This window comes from Rhopalosiphum maidis, chromosome 3 (assembly GCF_003676215.2).
Source record: "Rhopalosiphum maidis isolate BTI-1 chromosome 3, ASM367621v3, whole genome shotgun sequence".
In the NCBI taxonomy this organism is placed as follows: Eukaryota; Metazoa; Arthropoda; class Insecta; order Hemiptera; family Aphididae; genus Rhopalosiphum; species Rhopalosiphum maidis.
The window spans coordinates 24,749,145-24,768,343 of record NC_040879.1 but is presented as its reverse complement, the minus strand read 5'-3'; the positions used below and the strand labels follow the sequence as shown (position 1 = coordinate 24,768,343).

At 23.0% G+C, this 19,199-nt stretch overlaps 1 protein-coding gene across 3 annotated transcripts; it reads left to right on the top strand.

Moving 5' to 3' along the window:
• Positions 1-401: 401 nt before the first annotated feature.
• Positions 402-17,597, top strand: LOC113556071 (katanin p80 WD40 repeat-containing subunit B1). Of its 3 annotated transcripts, none has more exons than XM_026960805.1 (20): positions 402-681; positions 3,022-3,071; positions 7,912-8,042; positions 8,156-8,380; positions 8,453-8,578; positions 8,877-9,067; positions 9,169-9,319; positions 9,469-9,653; positions 10,521-10,630; positions 10,706-10,726; positions 12,297-12,338; positions 12,408-12,437; positions 12,501-12,554; positions 12,631-12,915; positions 12,986-13,179; positions 13,448-13,588; positions 13,677-13,753; positions 14,456-14,530; positions 15,699-15,818; positions 16,212-17,597. In XM_026960805.1, exons 2-20 carry the CDS (start codon positions 3,038-3,040, stop codon positions 16,345-16,347), a joined length of 2,328 nt encoding a protein of 775 aa, XP_026816606.1. In that variant the 5' UTR covers positions 402-681; positions 3,022-3,037; the 3' UTR covers positions 16,348-17,597. The 3 variants fall into 3 exon arrangements, with proteins under 3 accessions (XP_026816606.1, XP_026816605.1, XP_026816607.1); XM_026960804.1 differs by having other exon boundaries at positions 12,986-13,191; positions 16,212-17,596; XM_026960806.1 differs by lacking the exon at positions 10,706-10,726 and having other exon boundaries at positions 403-681; positions 12,986-13,191; positions 16,212-17,596.
• Positions 17,598-19,199: the final 1,602 nt, after the last annotated feature.

The window sequence follows — 19,199 nt, the reverse complement described above, 5'->3', positions numbered from 1 at the left end:
TTTCATACAACATAATATAGTACAATCGTCTTTATTGTTATTCCTTTTTTTATCATTATTGTCACGGCAACACGGTGAACAGAGGAACAGACGTCGCGTACACGACAACTGCCCACACTGCCACAGAAATACAGAACGCAGTCGCCGGAAATTCAGAACAGCTTGTAGTTCGGTTTTGTACATTTTCAATTTTGTACTTGTGACCTACACGCAGTAGGTACACACAGACACGGTATTACGGCTATACCGATCACTGGTGGGAAGGCGGTGGCGGTGGTGGTGGCGGTGGTTTATTGCGCGGTTCCGTGGGCCTGCGCGGTCGCTCCCGTCTGACAAATCGCTGATAAAACGTAATCACTGTAAACGGAGCAAATTTTCTTATCATCGTTGTGTCATTATCAAAAAAAGAGAAAAAAACCAAAACATTGACTTGTAGACCAGTGCCCCCTCATAACGGCAATGCTAAACGCCAAAATACAATTTTTAATAAGGCATAGCAGCAGATGCCCGTGGTAGTCGAATTAACTGACTTTTTTTCTACGTTCTTCGTGTAAGAAGCAACATCAATCAAAACAACGTTCAAAATCGCAGTCAAAGTCTTTAACAGCCACTCGAACTGCTTTTGTATTTATCGTCTGACTATATTCAATCAAATTTATGGTTATTCGTCACTCTGCAAATGTAAGTTTAAAACGTTGTTTACCTAGTTATGTATTCTAAAACTAAACATACTTACAACACACTTGTTTAGAAACATTGTTATTAGGGTCAAAAAAAAAAAAAAAATTTTTATAAATAATGTTGTTCATATTGTATTAATAAGGTTAGTAACATTTTTAATTAACAGAAAAATAGTCTCAAGAATAAGGTCAAAGATAAGTTTCTCTCAAAAAAGATAGAAAAAAAGCATAGTATAAAGTTCATTAAGTTCAACTTAAATACTTGTAATATCTCTTTATTATAAGTAATATAATCACTGTATAAAACTTATAGTAAACAATGAAAATATCGTTATAAATTCTTATGATGCATTGAATCTTGTTTGCACATATTTTGTAGAAAAAAAATAAACATAGCTTAAATTAAAGTACAAAGATTAATCATATAAATAGTATCTACATTTTTAAAAATTTTAATTATGTACGTCTATCATGTACGTACTTATTTAAATTAATATTTTTATACAATTATTTAATTAATTGATTGTGTTAGCTGTCATGTGATAACAAAATACACTTAACTTTTTATTATCTGCTATTAAATATTTAAATTTGAAATAAAAATCTTAATTTTTAAATATTTCAAAAAAAAATTTTTTCTTCATATATTTCTTGAGATTTATTTTTTGTATTACATTTTTCATTAAAGTTTATATATTATACATTATATATATATTAGGTTTATTTAATATAATAATTATAAGATCATTAATGACATTAATATCATTAAATAATAAATTAGTATAAATGCTTTATTATTGCATTACTAATACTATAGGTACCCAAGCTTTTGTTAATAGTATAAAAACAAATAACAACTGACATTTGTCAGTTGTTATTAATTTTCTTATATTAACATATTCACTTAAATGATTTGCACAGTATTGTGTTTAAATATATACTAATAATTCACTTGAAATGTATGATAGTTATAAATTTATATTTTTCAAGTCATAAATCTTTTTGATGTTTTTTATTTACATTTTGTGTTATAAATATTACATTTTTTGTAATATTATTTTATATACTTAACAAACCTTAGTATAGATGAATTTTAACTACAACATAAAATGATCTAATGTAGACAATTACTTATTTATGGTGTTCTGTTGTTGGTTATTTTTTTAATGTTTGCTGAACTTGTTTAAATTTAAATGTTTATTATCATTACTGCTTGGTAACAAGTGTCTTAATATATTTACCTACAATCTGATTATAGTACTTCAGCTATTAGAATATTATTATATTTGTATTACCTATAATTTATTACAAAATTGATTACTTATTCAAAATGTATCCATTTATCAAAGTTATGTAAAACTAAATTCTTACTGAAGTTATGTAGGTATTTTGAAGACTGTGCAAAATAGGATTTCCATATTATTAGCTACTTATACATATTTAATAGAATAGGTTATAACATTTAATTAAATTAAACACTTTAAATATCTTTATATAATTTGAGTAAACTTAGAAGTAAAAACATGCATAGATGATTTTACTATCTATTAATAATTATACTAGGTAATAAATATTAATTTGCTATATATCATGATTTATATATCTAATGAGTTTTGAAAAACTAGATTTAATATTTGTTAAATTAGATTTAAAATTAAAACCTAAACGTATTGTAAAAGATTGCATTTAAAATGTTTTATAAAAAAAAATATGATCAATTTAACAAGTAATACAAGTATTGAAATAGCTTATCAGTTAAAAAAGGTAAAAACCATGAAATATTTTAAATAGACTATTAATAACTAACAAAAAATAATTTATATATCCAGATCAATATTAATAAATATTAATATATTAATATTAATATTAATATTTTATTATTTTATTTATTATTTTTATATTATATTTTTATTTTTTATATTTTATTATTAATATTTTTACATTTTAATGCAGAAAAAATGTACAGATTCTTATTAACAACAAAATTATATAATTTTTTAAACATTTATAACATTCAATTAATGTAATATAGGGTTTTTTTTAGTTATTGAAATTATAAATAGTAAATCAGACCTGTAAAAGAACTGTTACCAAATTAATTGAATATTATAACCTTCAGTAAAATATTTAAATTTTAATAGATATTGATTTACATTAACACATATTAACCAAAAACTCATTTATTAATTTATGAATGAAATATAATTTAAAAATTTTTTTATGAATTATATTATGTATTTTTAAAAATAAAATTGTAATTAATAATACCTAATTTAAATGTTATATTTTTACTATAAATTATTTAATTTAAATAAAAAACTGTTTAATTTTAATTTTACAGAGTACATGTCTTTAAAATGGCAAATCCAAACAAACATATTTGCAAATTACGTAAGTATCACTATTTAAGTATTGTAAAAACAATCTGTAGAACACTGACTTATTATGAGCCAGATAATAATTAATTATATTTTATGACCATATAAAATTGTTCTTATTTTGCAAAAAAAAAAAAAAAAATATTTAAAAAGTTAAAATATTTTTTTTAAATTTTATAATGACTTGTTCATATATATAATGTATAACTATATACCTAAACACAAATAAAATATTGTTTTAGATTTAGATACTGAAAATTCCTAGTTTTTTCAATGATTTTTTTTTTTGATTAGCTTTTTTTGTATAGTAAAACTTCCATGTAATTATAAAGGTATCGGAAAAAATTACTTCTTCCTATACTTCCAAATCATCGCTTTATAATGACATAGAGTGTATAAAAATTAATAAAAGGTGGGTTAGTGGGTACATTCATTGTTTAGTTCAGGTTCTAAAAAAGATACCAAATACATAATATATATTTACTAAAAATTGCATTTATGAAATGAGAATACTGAAAAGTTATAACATTTTAAATTTAAAATTAAAAAGTTAATGCTTTTAAGAATTTAAAACAATATGCAATATTATAAACATTAAAATTTAAAATAAATGGTATAATTTAATTTTGAAATATTTTTATTCTTTTTTAATTATTAATAGATAGCTGAAATTGAAAGTTTAGATTCTGAGCAAAGAAATGAATGTATTAATTTTTTAGAATAACGTATGTGTTTTTTTAGTATGTTTGGTATGTAATATGGATACATGATAAGTAGTCAAAAAATTAATTCAATAAAAATCTTTGAGGGTAGTTTCCAATAGCTAATTGGATCTAAAAATTCTCAGTACATATCAAAATAACCAGGAAATATAAAAAAAAAAAAATAAGGAAAATGAAAATGATTACACAAATCCAGTATTTAACAAAAGCGATTTTGGTTTTTTGGTATAACTCAAAAATTAATAACCATATAGATACTTGATATTTTATCAAATGTTATCATGATCATTTTCTATACATGATATAATTTTCAAAATATTTTGACTTTGACTATTCATAAACATTTAAATTTTTTTTTAAAAATGTCAAAATATTATTTGATGGGTAAAAATATTTAAAATAATATACAAGGTTCCTTGTAAGTTATTTATTTATTAATTAAAAAATATTGAACATTTATAGTTACAATATTTTTTATAAGCGTTTCAATTTAAAAATTTTGCAATTATAAACTTTTATATTTTAAATTTGAAAATTTAATATAGTGTTCATTACAAGTTTCAACCTATTTAAAAAAAAAAAAATTTTTTTACTGGAATATCAAACTAAATTTTTATGAGTGATTGTAGTAAAACATTTTTAAAATATTGGATATATTCACCCATAAAATAACTATTTATCCTCAAATAAATGGTAATAAATAATATTTTAATAAGTCAAAATTTTTTGAAAATTTAATTCTAGGTTTCTCATAAGTAGTTTATACTTTAATAAAAAAATTTAAAAAGTGATTTTATTTTATATAATTTCTACAAAATTTGATAATTAAGTCGAAAATAACAATTTTGGTTATATTTTTGTAATTTCAAAAGCTTATTTGTTGGTAATTGAAATTTTTATAGTATATTGTTATATTTTATATACACAATGACATTTTTAAATGTAATGTTTTTGGCAAAAATAATATTATCTACCACATTACTAATAGTAAAATAAATTATATTTTAAATTCGATATAAATAGGTACATCATAAAATATACTTGGTTAGGTATATATTAATATATTATATAGTCTGACAAACTGTCTTCACTCATATTTTTTTTTTGTATAAGATGATTTATTATTGAATTTAAATTTAACCTATACATATAATGTGTAATATGTATATTGTTTATGTATGCAGTGGCGTAATTAGGAATTGGTTCTGGGGTGGGATTGGGATATAAGTTTATACTATCGTTCTAGTTGGGCTATGCCCCCCCACACCACCCTTGACCATTAAATTTCATAGATCTCAATATTATATTAATTTATTATTATAAATTCAATGAAGTAAATGGTATAATAATGGTTTTAAAAGACATTAAAGTAAACAATTAAATTAAATTTAATATATTTTTCATAAATTATAATATCTAGTCAATTTTTCTTTTCGTTTTTTTCGCCAAAATATCCAGTACGTCATCGGGGTTCAACTTAATGTCCCAATACACTAATAACATCGTAAGTCCGTTCAAGCGTTCCTATTAAGTATTTAAGTTAGTAAAAGTTCATAATTAATATGTAATTTACTATTTACAAAAATAATGATTATTACTGTTGCTCAAGGTTTATAGCACGGACTAAGATATTTTAGTCCGTGGTTTACAGTAATATAATATTCGAAAAATAGTTAATACCTTATACCACAGAATAAATAATATTATGTTTTTATTCATTACCAATCTATCAGGGTTTATTCTAAGAATTTTAATCAACTACATATTTTGTTTAAAAAATAAGCCTATCAAAATAGAATTATAAATCGAAAAATAATATCAGATACCTATTAGGTATAGTCAAAAGTAATAATATTTTTAGCTTTGAAGTGGAATAATTTAAAATTCAACCTATAAATAAGAAATAAAATAATAAACATTCGTGTTTCGCGTTTAAAATATTTTATTTTAATTAATGTCTACTTTACTTTTAGATTCTGGACGGAGTGATGAATGTATTGATTTTAGTATTTTATAATGATGTGCGTTTTTTATTTATTTATTTATTTTTTTATTGTGTTTGTCATCACGTTTTGGAGTAGTAATAATGCTTTGATTTTTGACTTCAGCCCCTCTTTGTAAAGGAAATTGCATCTAGTTGGTACTTAGGGGGAGTGAGGGGGGGGTCAAAGTTAAAAAATTTGCAGAAGTATTCAAAAGTGTCAGGAAAAACAGGAGGAAAAACCCTGAAAAAATAACGGAAAAACGAGAATTTTTACGCATAACCACTTTTCGACAAAATCGATTTTTGATTTTGCTGTAACTCAAAAACGAATCATTGTAAATACTTGAAATTTTTATCAAATGTTAATACTAGCGTTATCTATTTACGATTAAATTTTCAAAATATTTTTTTAAACTATTTATAGACCATTGAAATTTGAAATTTTATACAATGATACTAGTCATTGCATTAAAATTTAACACATCCATTATAGTGACCTACTCATTTCCATCTCTACTATACAGCAGAGCGATATCCACTTGATCACCTTTCTTGTAATTGATACAACACAACACAATGTTATAAGGTTATAACGTTCTTTTTTTAAAATTGTTTTCAGTTTGATATTTTTTCATCATTAGATTTTCTTTTTGAAACTTCAAACTGCCATTAAAACCCCATTAACTCATTCTTGTTCTTTGACTTCAGCACATGAGTCTTTGATACAAAATTTCATAATTTCTATATCTATATTGCTGGTCTTGAATGACTCGAATTAGTTGAATTTCAATTTTGAAGAGCAGGGGGCCAGGCATGTTGAAATGAACAAAAAAATATTAATTTTCCATTTCTTGTGTTTCTACATACAAACTTTGACAGTTTATTGATTTATTAAAATTTTTTTTTACCTACTTATTAATTGTTCAACGTCAGTGCTGTAACTAACACAAGCAATTAAAATAGTGTTATTTTTTAACTCATTGGACCCTGCAGATAAATGTTTCACTTCAATAATTTAGACAATGGCCAAAAAAATACTTGTATTTCTTCTAATCTATTATGTTTAATCTTTGTATCTACACCTACATGTTAAAATCTACTAAATTTAAATCATTACCCAAAATGACAAATGCATTTCTAATATTAGTACCTATTACAAATTACAATCAAGGTTAGCTATACATGTTTAATACTAACAAAATATTCATCAATAAAGGCTCTTGTCTATAATTTCTAATAACTTAATTTTTTCAAATTTAAAAACACATTAATATCTATAGGAACTAATATTTGCTGTATTATCTTAATAATATAGCAATAAATTATAAAAAATCAACTACGCTAAAATTGATTATCAAGTGCGCATTTTGTTTTTCCAAATATGCAAAACAAGCCCAAGTGCGCTTTAGAATAAGCCCTGCAGTCTAAACCACATTCATATTATTTATTTTTGTAAAAAGTTTTAGTTAAAAATGATAACAAGAGTCGTAAGTTGTAGATTTTATCAGTCAGTGTTATTTTTTAACTATGAGCTATACAATTTTCTTGTTATATATTGTAATTGTTGAGCTATCATAGTTTTAAATTAGTAAAATAAAAAAAAAAAATCTCAACTATGATAATATCCATGAATTCTTATTTTTTATTTTAAAATTTTTCTGATCTTAAAATCTTTTAAAGCTAAGTGCTAACAGGAATTTAATCATGATTATTCTAAAAAAAAAGCGTCTGGGGTGGGATATATCTCCATATCCTCCCCAGCCCCCATAATTACACTACTGCATTATAGTGACTTATTACAAATAAGGTATTTACTCTCAATATTTACTATGCAGCTGAGCTGTTTCCTACTTTATTGTTTTTTTTTTAAGAATGAAACTGCAAATTAATTTTTTTATTGATAACTTTTATAGTTTTCATTTGTTCATTATTATTCTATTCAGAATTGTTTTCTAAATGATTTATTTAATTTGGAATAATAAATTAATGCTGACATATTACAAAGTGAGCTATAATTGAGTTAAATATCCATCATTGACTTTTTTATTTTGTTTGTATTATGTAATATATATATATTTGTCTAAATATGATTTCATGGTAAAATAATTTTATAAATAATAGCTGTATTAACTTTTGTATTTATGTAGAAGAATTTGCTGCACACAATGCAAATGTTACTTGTTTGGCTCTTGGTCAAAAGAGTGGCTTAGTATTAGCTACAGGTGGTGCAGATAACAAAGTGAATTTGTGGAAAGTTGATAGTGAAACATGTTTTATGGTAATAATTGTTTCCCTTAAAATTCTATGTTTTATTATTGTAAAAAAAGTCTAGTACCTTAAGTTCATGTAAAAAGAATTATTTTATTAAACAATTTTTATTAATTTATTTAGAGCTTATGTGGTCACGTAACTCCAATTGAATGTGTACAATTTGATCCATCTGAGTATTTAGTGGGTGCTGGTAGCCAAACAGGTGGCTTAAAAGTATGGGACTTAACTAAAGGAAAAAAAGTTAAAACATTTAGTGGACATAAATCGGCTGTTACAAAATTAGATTTTTTTCCTTTTGCTTCATCTTCATATTTTGTAACGGGTTCAAAAGATACCAATGTTAAGGTATAATTTTAATAATCAAGTATTTATATTGAATATGTTATAGCATAATGTACTAACATACTTTTTTTACAGTTGTGGGATTATCGATATTCACATTGTATAGGGATGTATAAAGGTCATGAAGCATCTATATCTAGTTTAAAATACAGTCCAGATGGTTTATGGATTGCTTCTGGCGATGAAGATGGATGTGTTAAGGTTAGTTATTAGATATTATTAATATAATTGTATGGTATATATTGTATTTCATAAAATTAAGTCTAGATTTTCATTACAAACTCACTGTAAAATGTTAAATATATTGCTATTAATAACAAGTAAACAAATAGTAATAAATGTTATCATTATGAAATTACAATGTGATAACAATTTTTTAATAGCTTCAAGTTCAGTTTAATTTACTGCATTTTTTTATATTGTCTTAAAAATATTTTATTAGTCTAATTATTCATATATTAATAGTAAAACTATTTTATTTTTGCTATTTATTTTATAGATATGGGATTTGAGAGTTGGACGCATGATTCATGTTTTTGATAAACTACATAAAGGAGCAGTAACATCAATTCAATTTCATCCATTAGTATTTTTATTAGCTAGTAGTGGAACAGATAATAAAATTAATATATTAGATTTGGAGCGATTTAGTATTATTTCTCAAATAGATACAGACAAATCTATAATTAGGTACATCATTATTTATACTAATTTTTCTAAGCATGTTTTTTAAAAATATTTTTTAATAGAAAAGAGTTATTATTTATAATAATTAAAATTGTTTTCTCTAGATGTTTGCAATTCAATGACAAAGGAGATGTTTTATATGGAGGTGGTAATGATTACCTTGGGGTATATGGTGTAGAACCAACTAGAGTATGTGACTCTGTAGTTGTAAAATGGGGAAATATGAACGAGTTAGTTGTAAAAGATAATCGCATTGTAAGTAATTAAATATTTAAGTGTAAAAATTGAATAGAATAAATACATAATTGAGTACAAGATATATTTATATATATAAATGTGTGTTCTATGTATTATATGTTAATTTATTTTTTATAAAAACAATTTTAAACATGTTTTGTTTATAGGTTGGTGCTTCACATTTATTAACAGATGTTTCAACATGGTTAATTAATTTACCTGAAGAATATCCTTTTAAGAATCAATTTTCACCACCTGATAAATCATCAAAAACTAATACAATGTTTACAAGAGATACTAGTGTTCGAAAAAGTTTTAATAAACAAAAGTCACGAGAAATGATAAAACCTAAGTATGTGAAAATAATATATTAGTTTTATTTAGTTTTTGAAATTGATAAACCTAATATTGAAATGTTTTGATTTAGTCATGTTTTTAAAATATTTATGAAGGTTTCAACTATCAGTTTTTAATTATTTCAAATTTTGAACATAAAAAAATATATATTTATATTTTTAAATTAAAATTATTTGCATTGGTCTTGTTGGTTAATTTTTTTGATATTATTAAAAAATAATAATAATACTTTGAGAAATTTTTATAAAGTTAAAATTAATTAGGCAATGCTGACCTTGTGGACATATTTAAATGGATGCTAAAAATGGCTGGACTCAAGTTGTTTGTTACTCCCATTGATAATTGATAAACCTAACTATGTGAATGTAACCAACAACTCTATTGTTATGACAAATCCCCACTAGAACTTATTTAAAATAATGGTGTTATGTTTTGCAGATAAAATATTCATAGATAACAAATTATTATTCTTTTAACAGTTAATTTTAGTGCTCTTGAACAAAAATTATGTTATAACAAGAATTTTACCCCACTGGAACTATAAATGTTGAAATACTTACAATGGTAAACTAAGTTGTTTTAAATTATAATATGAATCAGCTCAATTAATTAATCTATGAACTGAGGCATTGTTTATAAGTTGAAATATTGTCCTAAAAAGTTGAAACAAAATTTAGGGACAAAAATATGTGCAATAAGAAAAATAACGAAATATACTTATAAAATACCAAATTTGAAAGTTTTCTGATATATATTTATGGCTTTAACTAGTGAACCATGTTAGCTTCAAATATTTATTTTTTATTAAAGTATTCATTTTAACTTGGTAATTACTTATATATCTTTATTTATATAATTTTAGAACAAATATGAAATTAATTGATGAAAGCGAAACTGATATCGATGATGAAAATCAAACTGTAATTAATAATGTTCATGATTACCATTCAGTGTTTAAGCCAAATAGAACTTGTAAGTATAGTTATTTTATCTAATAATAATTTTTATGTAAATAAAAAATTAATAATGTTATAAATTATTATTTAGCGTTTAAACCAAGTAGAATATGTAAGTATGTCTATTTATTTTAATGTTAGTAATCATTTACAAATGTTAAATGTTTAAATTAGGGCTCGAATTTAAATGCCCTAAAAGCTATGAAAAAGTTCTCTAAAGAATTAACAAAATATGGCTTTTCAACACAATAATACTTAAAAAATGACCATCATTTTCTTATAGATGCACAACTATGCAAATTAGAGGGAAACATATTTTGTAAATTTGACTTTATTAATAGAACATTCCGTTTATTTATTTTATTTTTATTATTTCTTTGAAAACATAATGTGCCCACTAAACAAATTTGTGTATAATGATATGGTTTGGAAATCCACAATATATATTTGATAAAATATAGCTAAATGCACTATAATATTTAAATTACTTGTGAGTTTTTAATTTGTGTGTCAAGATAATTTACAAATTATAAATTAAAAATATATACAAGCATATTTTTTGCATTAATAAAAGGTACATTGTTTCTTTTTCTTTTTTGGTCAAATCTTAAATAATCTGACAACCCTTAGTCCCATTGAAGTTAGACTAGTGAGTTCTTATTGTATCATGAAAACAATATTTCTTGATATAATACTTAGAATTTTCAAATTTAATCCAAAAGCTTATATAATGTTTCAATCTACATTTATGCACTAAAAACCAAAAAAATTGATAAATGCAAAACTTACAAAATAAAAGTTTCATCTTAGAATAGTATCTATTGTATTAAATGAGTTATGTACTTAGAATACATTGTCAAAGAGCATTCAATAAATAATACATTTAGCATTAAAAGTCGGGCCCTAGTTATAACTTATAACATTTAAGCAGTTTAACTATATCATAAGAAATGTGAAAACAATTTTGCTTTAGTTTCAAGTTTATATATTATAAATTTATAAATTGTAATAAGTGATGTTACTATAAATGTTATCTCAATATTTATACTTTATATAATATTGACATTTGTTTAAGCAGTTTTTGTGTTTGTGTGCATTATTTACTTAGATATTTTTTATATTATTTATCATTTATAAAACCGGTATTTACTTAAAATGTATAAAATTGTGATATACTATCATTATACAATTGTAAATTTTTACCTGAATTTATAGTTTGAAAATCTTACATATTATGTAGTTGCAAATAAATATATTTTCAGTATTTAGTAAATATTAATTCTTATTGTTTATTGTGTTAAATATAATGTGTATGGAAAAAAAATCAATACTTTTTATAAATTTAAAACAATAATAATTTAATGTGACTAGTAGTTTTTAACTTTGGTAAATTTATATATTGTCATATACAATAATGGTTTGTTAATTGTTTGTTTAAAATCTGATACATCTGTAAGTAAATACTTAATCCTAAAAAACAAACCAAATGTAATCATGTTCATAAAAAATAAATTTTAATGAGAATTCATCTATTTTAAATATAAAGAGCATAAATATAATTAACTTAAAATATCAAATTAATGTTCTAAATACTGAATAATATATTTTGTTTAAAATCATTTTTATTTTAGTATGTTGTCAGTAATAACATTTTTTTTACTAAAGATTTGTATAATTTTCAGTAAATAGAAGTCCACCTCCATTTTCACCCTTATCTGAAGACGGTAATATTGATATTTATACATATTGTATTTATTAATTACATGAATAATTATGTTAGCATTTTTTTACAGATAATTCCAATAATATATTTACTGGTGAAGGTAAGATAAAACAATAAAAAAATAAAAAAAAAATATAAACTAAATACGTATTTTAATTTTCAGTAAATAGAAATCAATCAACTTCTGCAAAATTAGAAGATAAAAAACATAGCATTGGTATATTATTTTTCTTATACATTATACTATGTTATAAATTATATTTTTACATTTATATTACAATTTTATTAACCAGATCTTTCTCAAGGAGTAATGCAAAGTAGTTATTCAGAAGCTGAAACTTCATCCGTGGATTCTACTCCCTGTGATTCATTTCAGTTACCTCAGTTTGAAAGTTCTGGTGATTACCATACTCCTGACTTACCAACTCCTTTATCAACACCTGATAGTATTGAGGCATCTGAAAAAAGACACAATCCTTATATAACATCATCAGTTTCAATGCGTAGTGTATCTTCTAATGTAATTAACGAAAGCTTAACTAAACGTCCATCGTCTTTACCAGTATTTAGACAAAATGGTTAGAAAAAAAATATATATATATATTTTTGCAAAATCATATATTTTGATTATATATTTATATATTTTAGATCATTTTGCTTATGGACATAAGTATACATCTCCTCAATCTCAAAGAAAAATAATACCAGATGAAATTACATCATTACCTCAACATAAACGACTGTTGGCTGATGATTTTTTAGTTACACCAGAACATAAAAAGACTGATATCATCGCAAAGAAATTTGAACTTCCCCTAGATGATTTTGGGGAATTAAAAAATGTTTGTACAAATGTGCGGAATTTTTTTAAAACATAAAAAGTTGAAAAATATTAAATTATATTTAAATTTCAAAACCAAAATTAACATTCAATATAATACATTATTTTTTTGCCTTTTATATTATTTATTACAATTTTTGACTTTGACTAGAATCAATATTATTAAAAGTAATGTGTAATACATTATTTCAACTATTAATTTGTAAAATATAATAATACAAGTGTATAATTTATAACAAAAAAAGTAATGACTATGTGTTTTTTTTTAGAGTTTAAATAATGTCATGTATGATGAAGAAGACATAGTGGAAATTCTTTCAAAAAACCATAAGTCCACTATGGGTGTGCTCAAAGAAAGACAACGTTATCTTAACATTATACAGACATTATGGACTAATAAAAATTTTAAGGTTTGTAATAATAAGTACCTATATGAAACAAATTATATTATGTATCTATGTATATTAATAAACTAATAAACTTTATTTATTGTTTTAGTGTGCTGTAAATTCTGCTGTTTCCATGAATGATGATGCTGTTATATCAGATCTCATTTCTATTATTACACAACGCCCGTAAGTTACAAATTTTGTATTTTAGTATTATATCTAAACAGTGGTATATACATAAATTTTCTATGTTACTATAAAAATAATATATAATAATATATAATAATAAAAATATAGTAACATAGGTTATTGCTTATTAGTTTTAACTTTTATTTGATTAAATTAAGAAAAATCTTATAACAGGTTTAATTAAAATTTTAAATAGAATTATTAAGTTATTGGTAATATTTGAAATGAATTGTAAAAGTCATATTGAAACCATAAGAAAACTTTCAAAGTATTATGGTACTCTTTAAATAATCATTTTAAAATTAGTTGTATGAATTACACAAATAATTCTATGCTTGATTTGGCACTTTCAAATACTACCAATATATATTTATTATTTGTATATACTAAAAAATATTCGCTACTTATTTTCATTATAAAAATAAAAATAAATATAAATATTAAGTTATAGTAAAACATCATGTAATTTTAACACAATTGAATATTTACTATTATTGTTAAATAAATATTTAATTTTTATCTAAATTAAAATTAATAATGATTTAAAACACTGATCATTTGTAATTTTAATGTCACGGAAAAATTAATGGGGGGGGGGGGGGGTTAGGAATGTTGAATACCTTAACACCTCTTATGTGTATACCACTGTGCTTAAATGTATTTAGTTTTAATTAAAATTGTGCTCTATTTTTATTTCAGAAATCTTTGGTGCCTAGACGTTTGCAGTATGCTTCTTCCTTCGATATCTGATTTAATTCAAAGTGGCAATGAGGCGTAAGTACTTAATAAAGGCTTTTATTTGAATGGCTTAGCCCTTTGAAAATATATACAATTTTTAATGAATTAAATAAAATTACAATGTATATCATTAAGTATAATGAGTCTATCAATATTATTAAAGGTGGGATGTGTTCACATTGAAAAAATATATTATTTTTTGAAGTGGTTCATTAGTTAAGAAATTAATGATATAATGGTACTAGGAAAAACGCAGAAATTAATGGATGATAGAATAGTTTGTTTGGGAACCTTTAAGTTAATTTGATTTAAAAGGATAGGCTTTGTTTACTGAGATTTTATACTTTATATGCACTATTGGCAAATAATTAAAATAAATAGGAATAGGTGTTTTTATTGATTTACACCAGTGTAAACAAAATATATTGGAAAATACACCAAACACTTAACTTGAAAATATTTAAATATCTTCCATAAATATATAAAAACAAAACTAGAACTAAAAAGATTTATCAAAACCAGATGTCCCTTAATTAATATATTTTGATTCATTAAGTCAAAGCCTTATTGAAATCGGTATAGGTTGTATCTACATGAGAATAATTTTTAAATATATCAATTAATACAAACTATGTAAATAAAATAGATACTCTTTATGTTTATGTTTTTAAATTTATCCCTATTAATTAGAACCTTTTATTATAACTTTAAAATAATACAATATATTATGCCCATTTATGCCTTAGGATTTAAATGATGCTTACTTTCCTTAATTGATTGTTTAGTTTAGTAAAAACAGTTTAAAAATAGAACTGTTATTAATTTATTTGTTGTACAGTATTTTCTAAGAGTAAAAACTACTACTTTAACATGAACATTTATTCTGACTGGGGGATGCATTTGACATTTTTAAAACATTGCTGTTACTATGACATAATTAATTTCAATGATAAATGCATAACTAAATTATTTTTTGAATTCCTTGCAAATCAAAATACATGCTTATGATCCATGTCTTATCAATGAGATATAGGTCTGAATTTAGTTTTTATAATTTTAAATTATTTTAAATGTATTATAAACATAAAACATATAATGTTAATACATGTAGTTTATGTATGATACATTCAACCACCTAATGGTCTATCTAATGTTTAATTTTATGTAAATCTCTTAATTTTTTTTATTTGATATTGATTTTCAGATTCATAAATATAAGTTTCAAAGCCATAAGAGATATACTGCAGTATTTTATGCCAGTCATTAAGAATAATATACAAAGACCACCTTCTGCAATAGGTGTTGATATTATGCAAGAAGAAAGGTTAGTAGAATTTTTTTTTTTAAAAGTAAGATTTAATTTATTATAAAATCTTGTAATATTTAAGATAATAGTTGTCTTCGTGGATAAACATTCAAATACATTTTCTAACTCTTTTTTTATAACAGTAATTATTAATAATATGCTTATACTTAAGAATAATTAATTGTTAATATGAATATAATAGTATATTAAGTAATTTTAAAAACAATATACCCATTTATATAGTTATTACTATATCTTAATAATTGATTAATAAAATTGAGTGTACACATTTATAGATCTTATATTAGTACAACCTAACCTTTTGTAGTTTTCCTTAGCCCATTGGTTTTATTTAGACATTATATTTAAACTACACAAAATTAAATCACACTAACCGTTTGTTATTTATAGATATAACAAATGTCGCAAGTGTCAAAACATACTTATGGATATCAGGTCATTTGTACTGAAGAGGCAAACGGTGCAGGGTAACTTAGGCAATGTGTTCAGACAGTTGCATATGCTCTTGCAAACAATAGACATCTAAATAGCAGAAATAAGACAAAAATGTGCCTTAATCCGCTAAAGAGACGGCATAGAACAAGTGGTGAATCCTGTTAATTGCGTGTCTTACGATACATTATTATTATCATTATATTTTTTTTTATATAATTTTTAAGCCTTATCAAACTGTCGTCAATGTGTAGTATTTTTTGAATGAATAATTTGTTAATTTTTTTTTTTTAAAACGTTAATTTTTATAACATTTTCGATCATAATAACATTGTACTACTAACGCACCACTATACTTTTTAGCTTTTTGAGCCCATTCGATTTTCGTTCTATAGGTACATATCTAGTTTATAAAGGCATTAAGAACAGTATACTAACAACAATTTTCAAATCCACGCGATACAGGCAGTGCACATAATATTAATAATAATAATAATATTAATGTTTACGAAGCTCTTTCTATTTTAACCACATAGTCTTACCATATAAAACATAAATCCAGTTCTGTAGACAATGTATGACATATGTAAAATATTCCATTAGATCGGTGTCTTCTTTTTTTTTACTTCTCTCCTTTTCAGAAAAGGTCTAAACATGAATTACAAAAATAGTAATACTACAATAAATATAACTGTGTTGTAATGGGTTATGTACTATAACAGCTAAAATCACATTTATATTATATTATACCTACATTTTTTTTTTAATGTTGTACACTTGTGGATTAAACAGAATAATTGTTCATAAATCAAAATATTATTATAATATTTACAGGAACCTACGTAGCTTTACAAATATTCTTGTATACATTTTAATTCCTTTTTTTTTTTACTTTATTGTACGCAATTATTATAAAACATGGCTGTGTTTTCTACTTTTAGAAATACAAAATATTCAGTGTTTTCTATCAGTTGAATCCGTCCAATATTATAAATTATAATAATTGTATTAACACCATACTGTTGTATTCACGATAATTATATAATATATATATTTTTAAAACATTATCAACTGAAGAAATTACTATTCAGCCTGAAAAGGTACCAATAAGCCCAAAGAAAAAATGTTCGGTGTTATTTTTTATCCAAGCATAATGTACATTGTTTTAATTTAATTTTTGATTTATTTGAGCGATCTCATTTCTGTTGTATACAGATTGTAGTCAAATGTTATCTTTAATAATTAGTGTGTAATTTTTTTATTATTATTATTATTATTTGGCTTATTTGTAACTCCAATTTACTGTTTCTTTTTTTTCATTTTATATTTTATTTATATGTTACACTTAATTTTTTTATTCAGATTTTCTCGTATTTTTTTTTTTAAACCTATTTGTGTTGAGTGTATTCAGTTTTATATTTTGAAGTCAACAATATTGGTAATAAATTAATTTTCCAGTACCTATTAATTTATATTGTTTTAAAATACAGTTGTATGTTTTGTGGTTTATATGATTTAAATTTTCTAAAATTATAAAAATTGTTTGAATATTTATTTTTTTCCACTAACACAGTACTAACTTAGTCCTATATTGTTATATAGATAAATTAAAATATTTATTATGAATACAATATATAATATAAATTAAGTTTCTGAAATATAGTGATAATATTTTACATTGTAGAACATGTACCTTTATCAAAATAATACTATTTATAGAAATTATGTTACTTTGTCTTGTTATTTAAATTTAAATATGTTTGATAATAATTGTAATTTGTGAAACTAACTATTTAATTAGATACATTACATAACTAGAATATTTTCAGAATATTCATACTTCATAGGTACCATAACTTTTTATATTAAAACTATATTTCAGTACAGCCACATTTAATTCCATTAAATTAAGTTAAAAATCTGTTGGTTTTTTTTTGTTTTTTTGTTTGTTTTTTTTTGTTGCTAATTCAAAATTGTGAAAATAACTTTGTACAAAAAACAACGAGCTTATATTTAACTTTTTGGTTTTTGCTATAATTACTTAATGATACAGTAAACCTTTTGTATTTTAAGCAATACACTAACCAATTTTTGTATGTTGTTTAATTGATTTCAAATGTTTAGATTATCAAGATGACAATAAACCCTATTATTTTATACTAATTTGTATAAATATTTTTAGCATGAATTAAAATATTACATGAAGAAGGTAAATTTATTTTAACTGATAAATTCTCATATAAATACATACTGAAAATCTATTTCATATTGTAAGTTTGGAATTCAAGAAAAAAACATACTTGAAGTTTGACTATTTTACAAATGTTTATAAAGCCATACTCTAATACTTCCCACTTGTTCACAAATTATAAGTCCACTTAAAGAAACTTAAAATGTTAAAACAATTATATTCAATAATTGACATTTCCTTTATATCAATACATTAACGGTATTGGGCTTGAGTTTATAAACTATTAAAGAAAAAATATGTATTTAAAAAAACACTAGGATGAAATAAATTAAATATTTTTTTGTACCTATAGTGTAATAAATATTCTAAATTATATGAGAATAGTTTATTCAAAAATACAAACATTGATCACAATGAGTGTCTTAAATATGGATATATTTATATATAATTGTCAAGGCCATATCTGAGGGGGGTCCAAGGTGTCCGTTGGGACAAAAATATTGAATAGAATTTTATGCAGAAAAAACACTTATCAAAAAAAAAAACATTTTATTCAAATTTATAACAATTATCAATGGGAAAGTAGGTAGGTACCTATATACATATATAGATGTATAACATGTTATTACGTTTACATGATATGTACCTATGCTTATCTCTCTCTCTCACTAACAGTTTAACATACTAATGAGACAAATACATTTAATTTATTATTCAATTTTTCTTCATTTCTACTAAATTTTTCAATCATCCTG

Coding starts and splice junctions, on each gene's coding strand:
- LOC113556071 (XM_026960804.1), top strand. CDS start 3,038: ATGGCAAATCCAAACAAACATATTTGCAAATTAC. Junction 10,727..12,296: donor GTTTAAACCAAGTAGAATAT/GTAAGTATGTCT, acceptor TATAATTTTCAG/TAAATAGAAGTCCACCTCCA. Junction 13,192..13,447: donor TAAAAAATGTTTGTACAAAT/GTGCGGAATTTT, acceptor GTTTTTTTTTAG/AGTTTAAATAATGTCATGTA.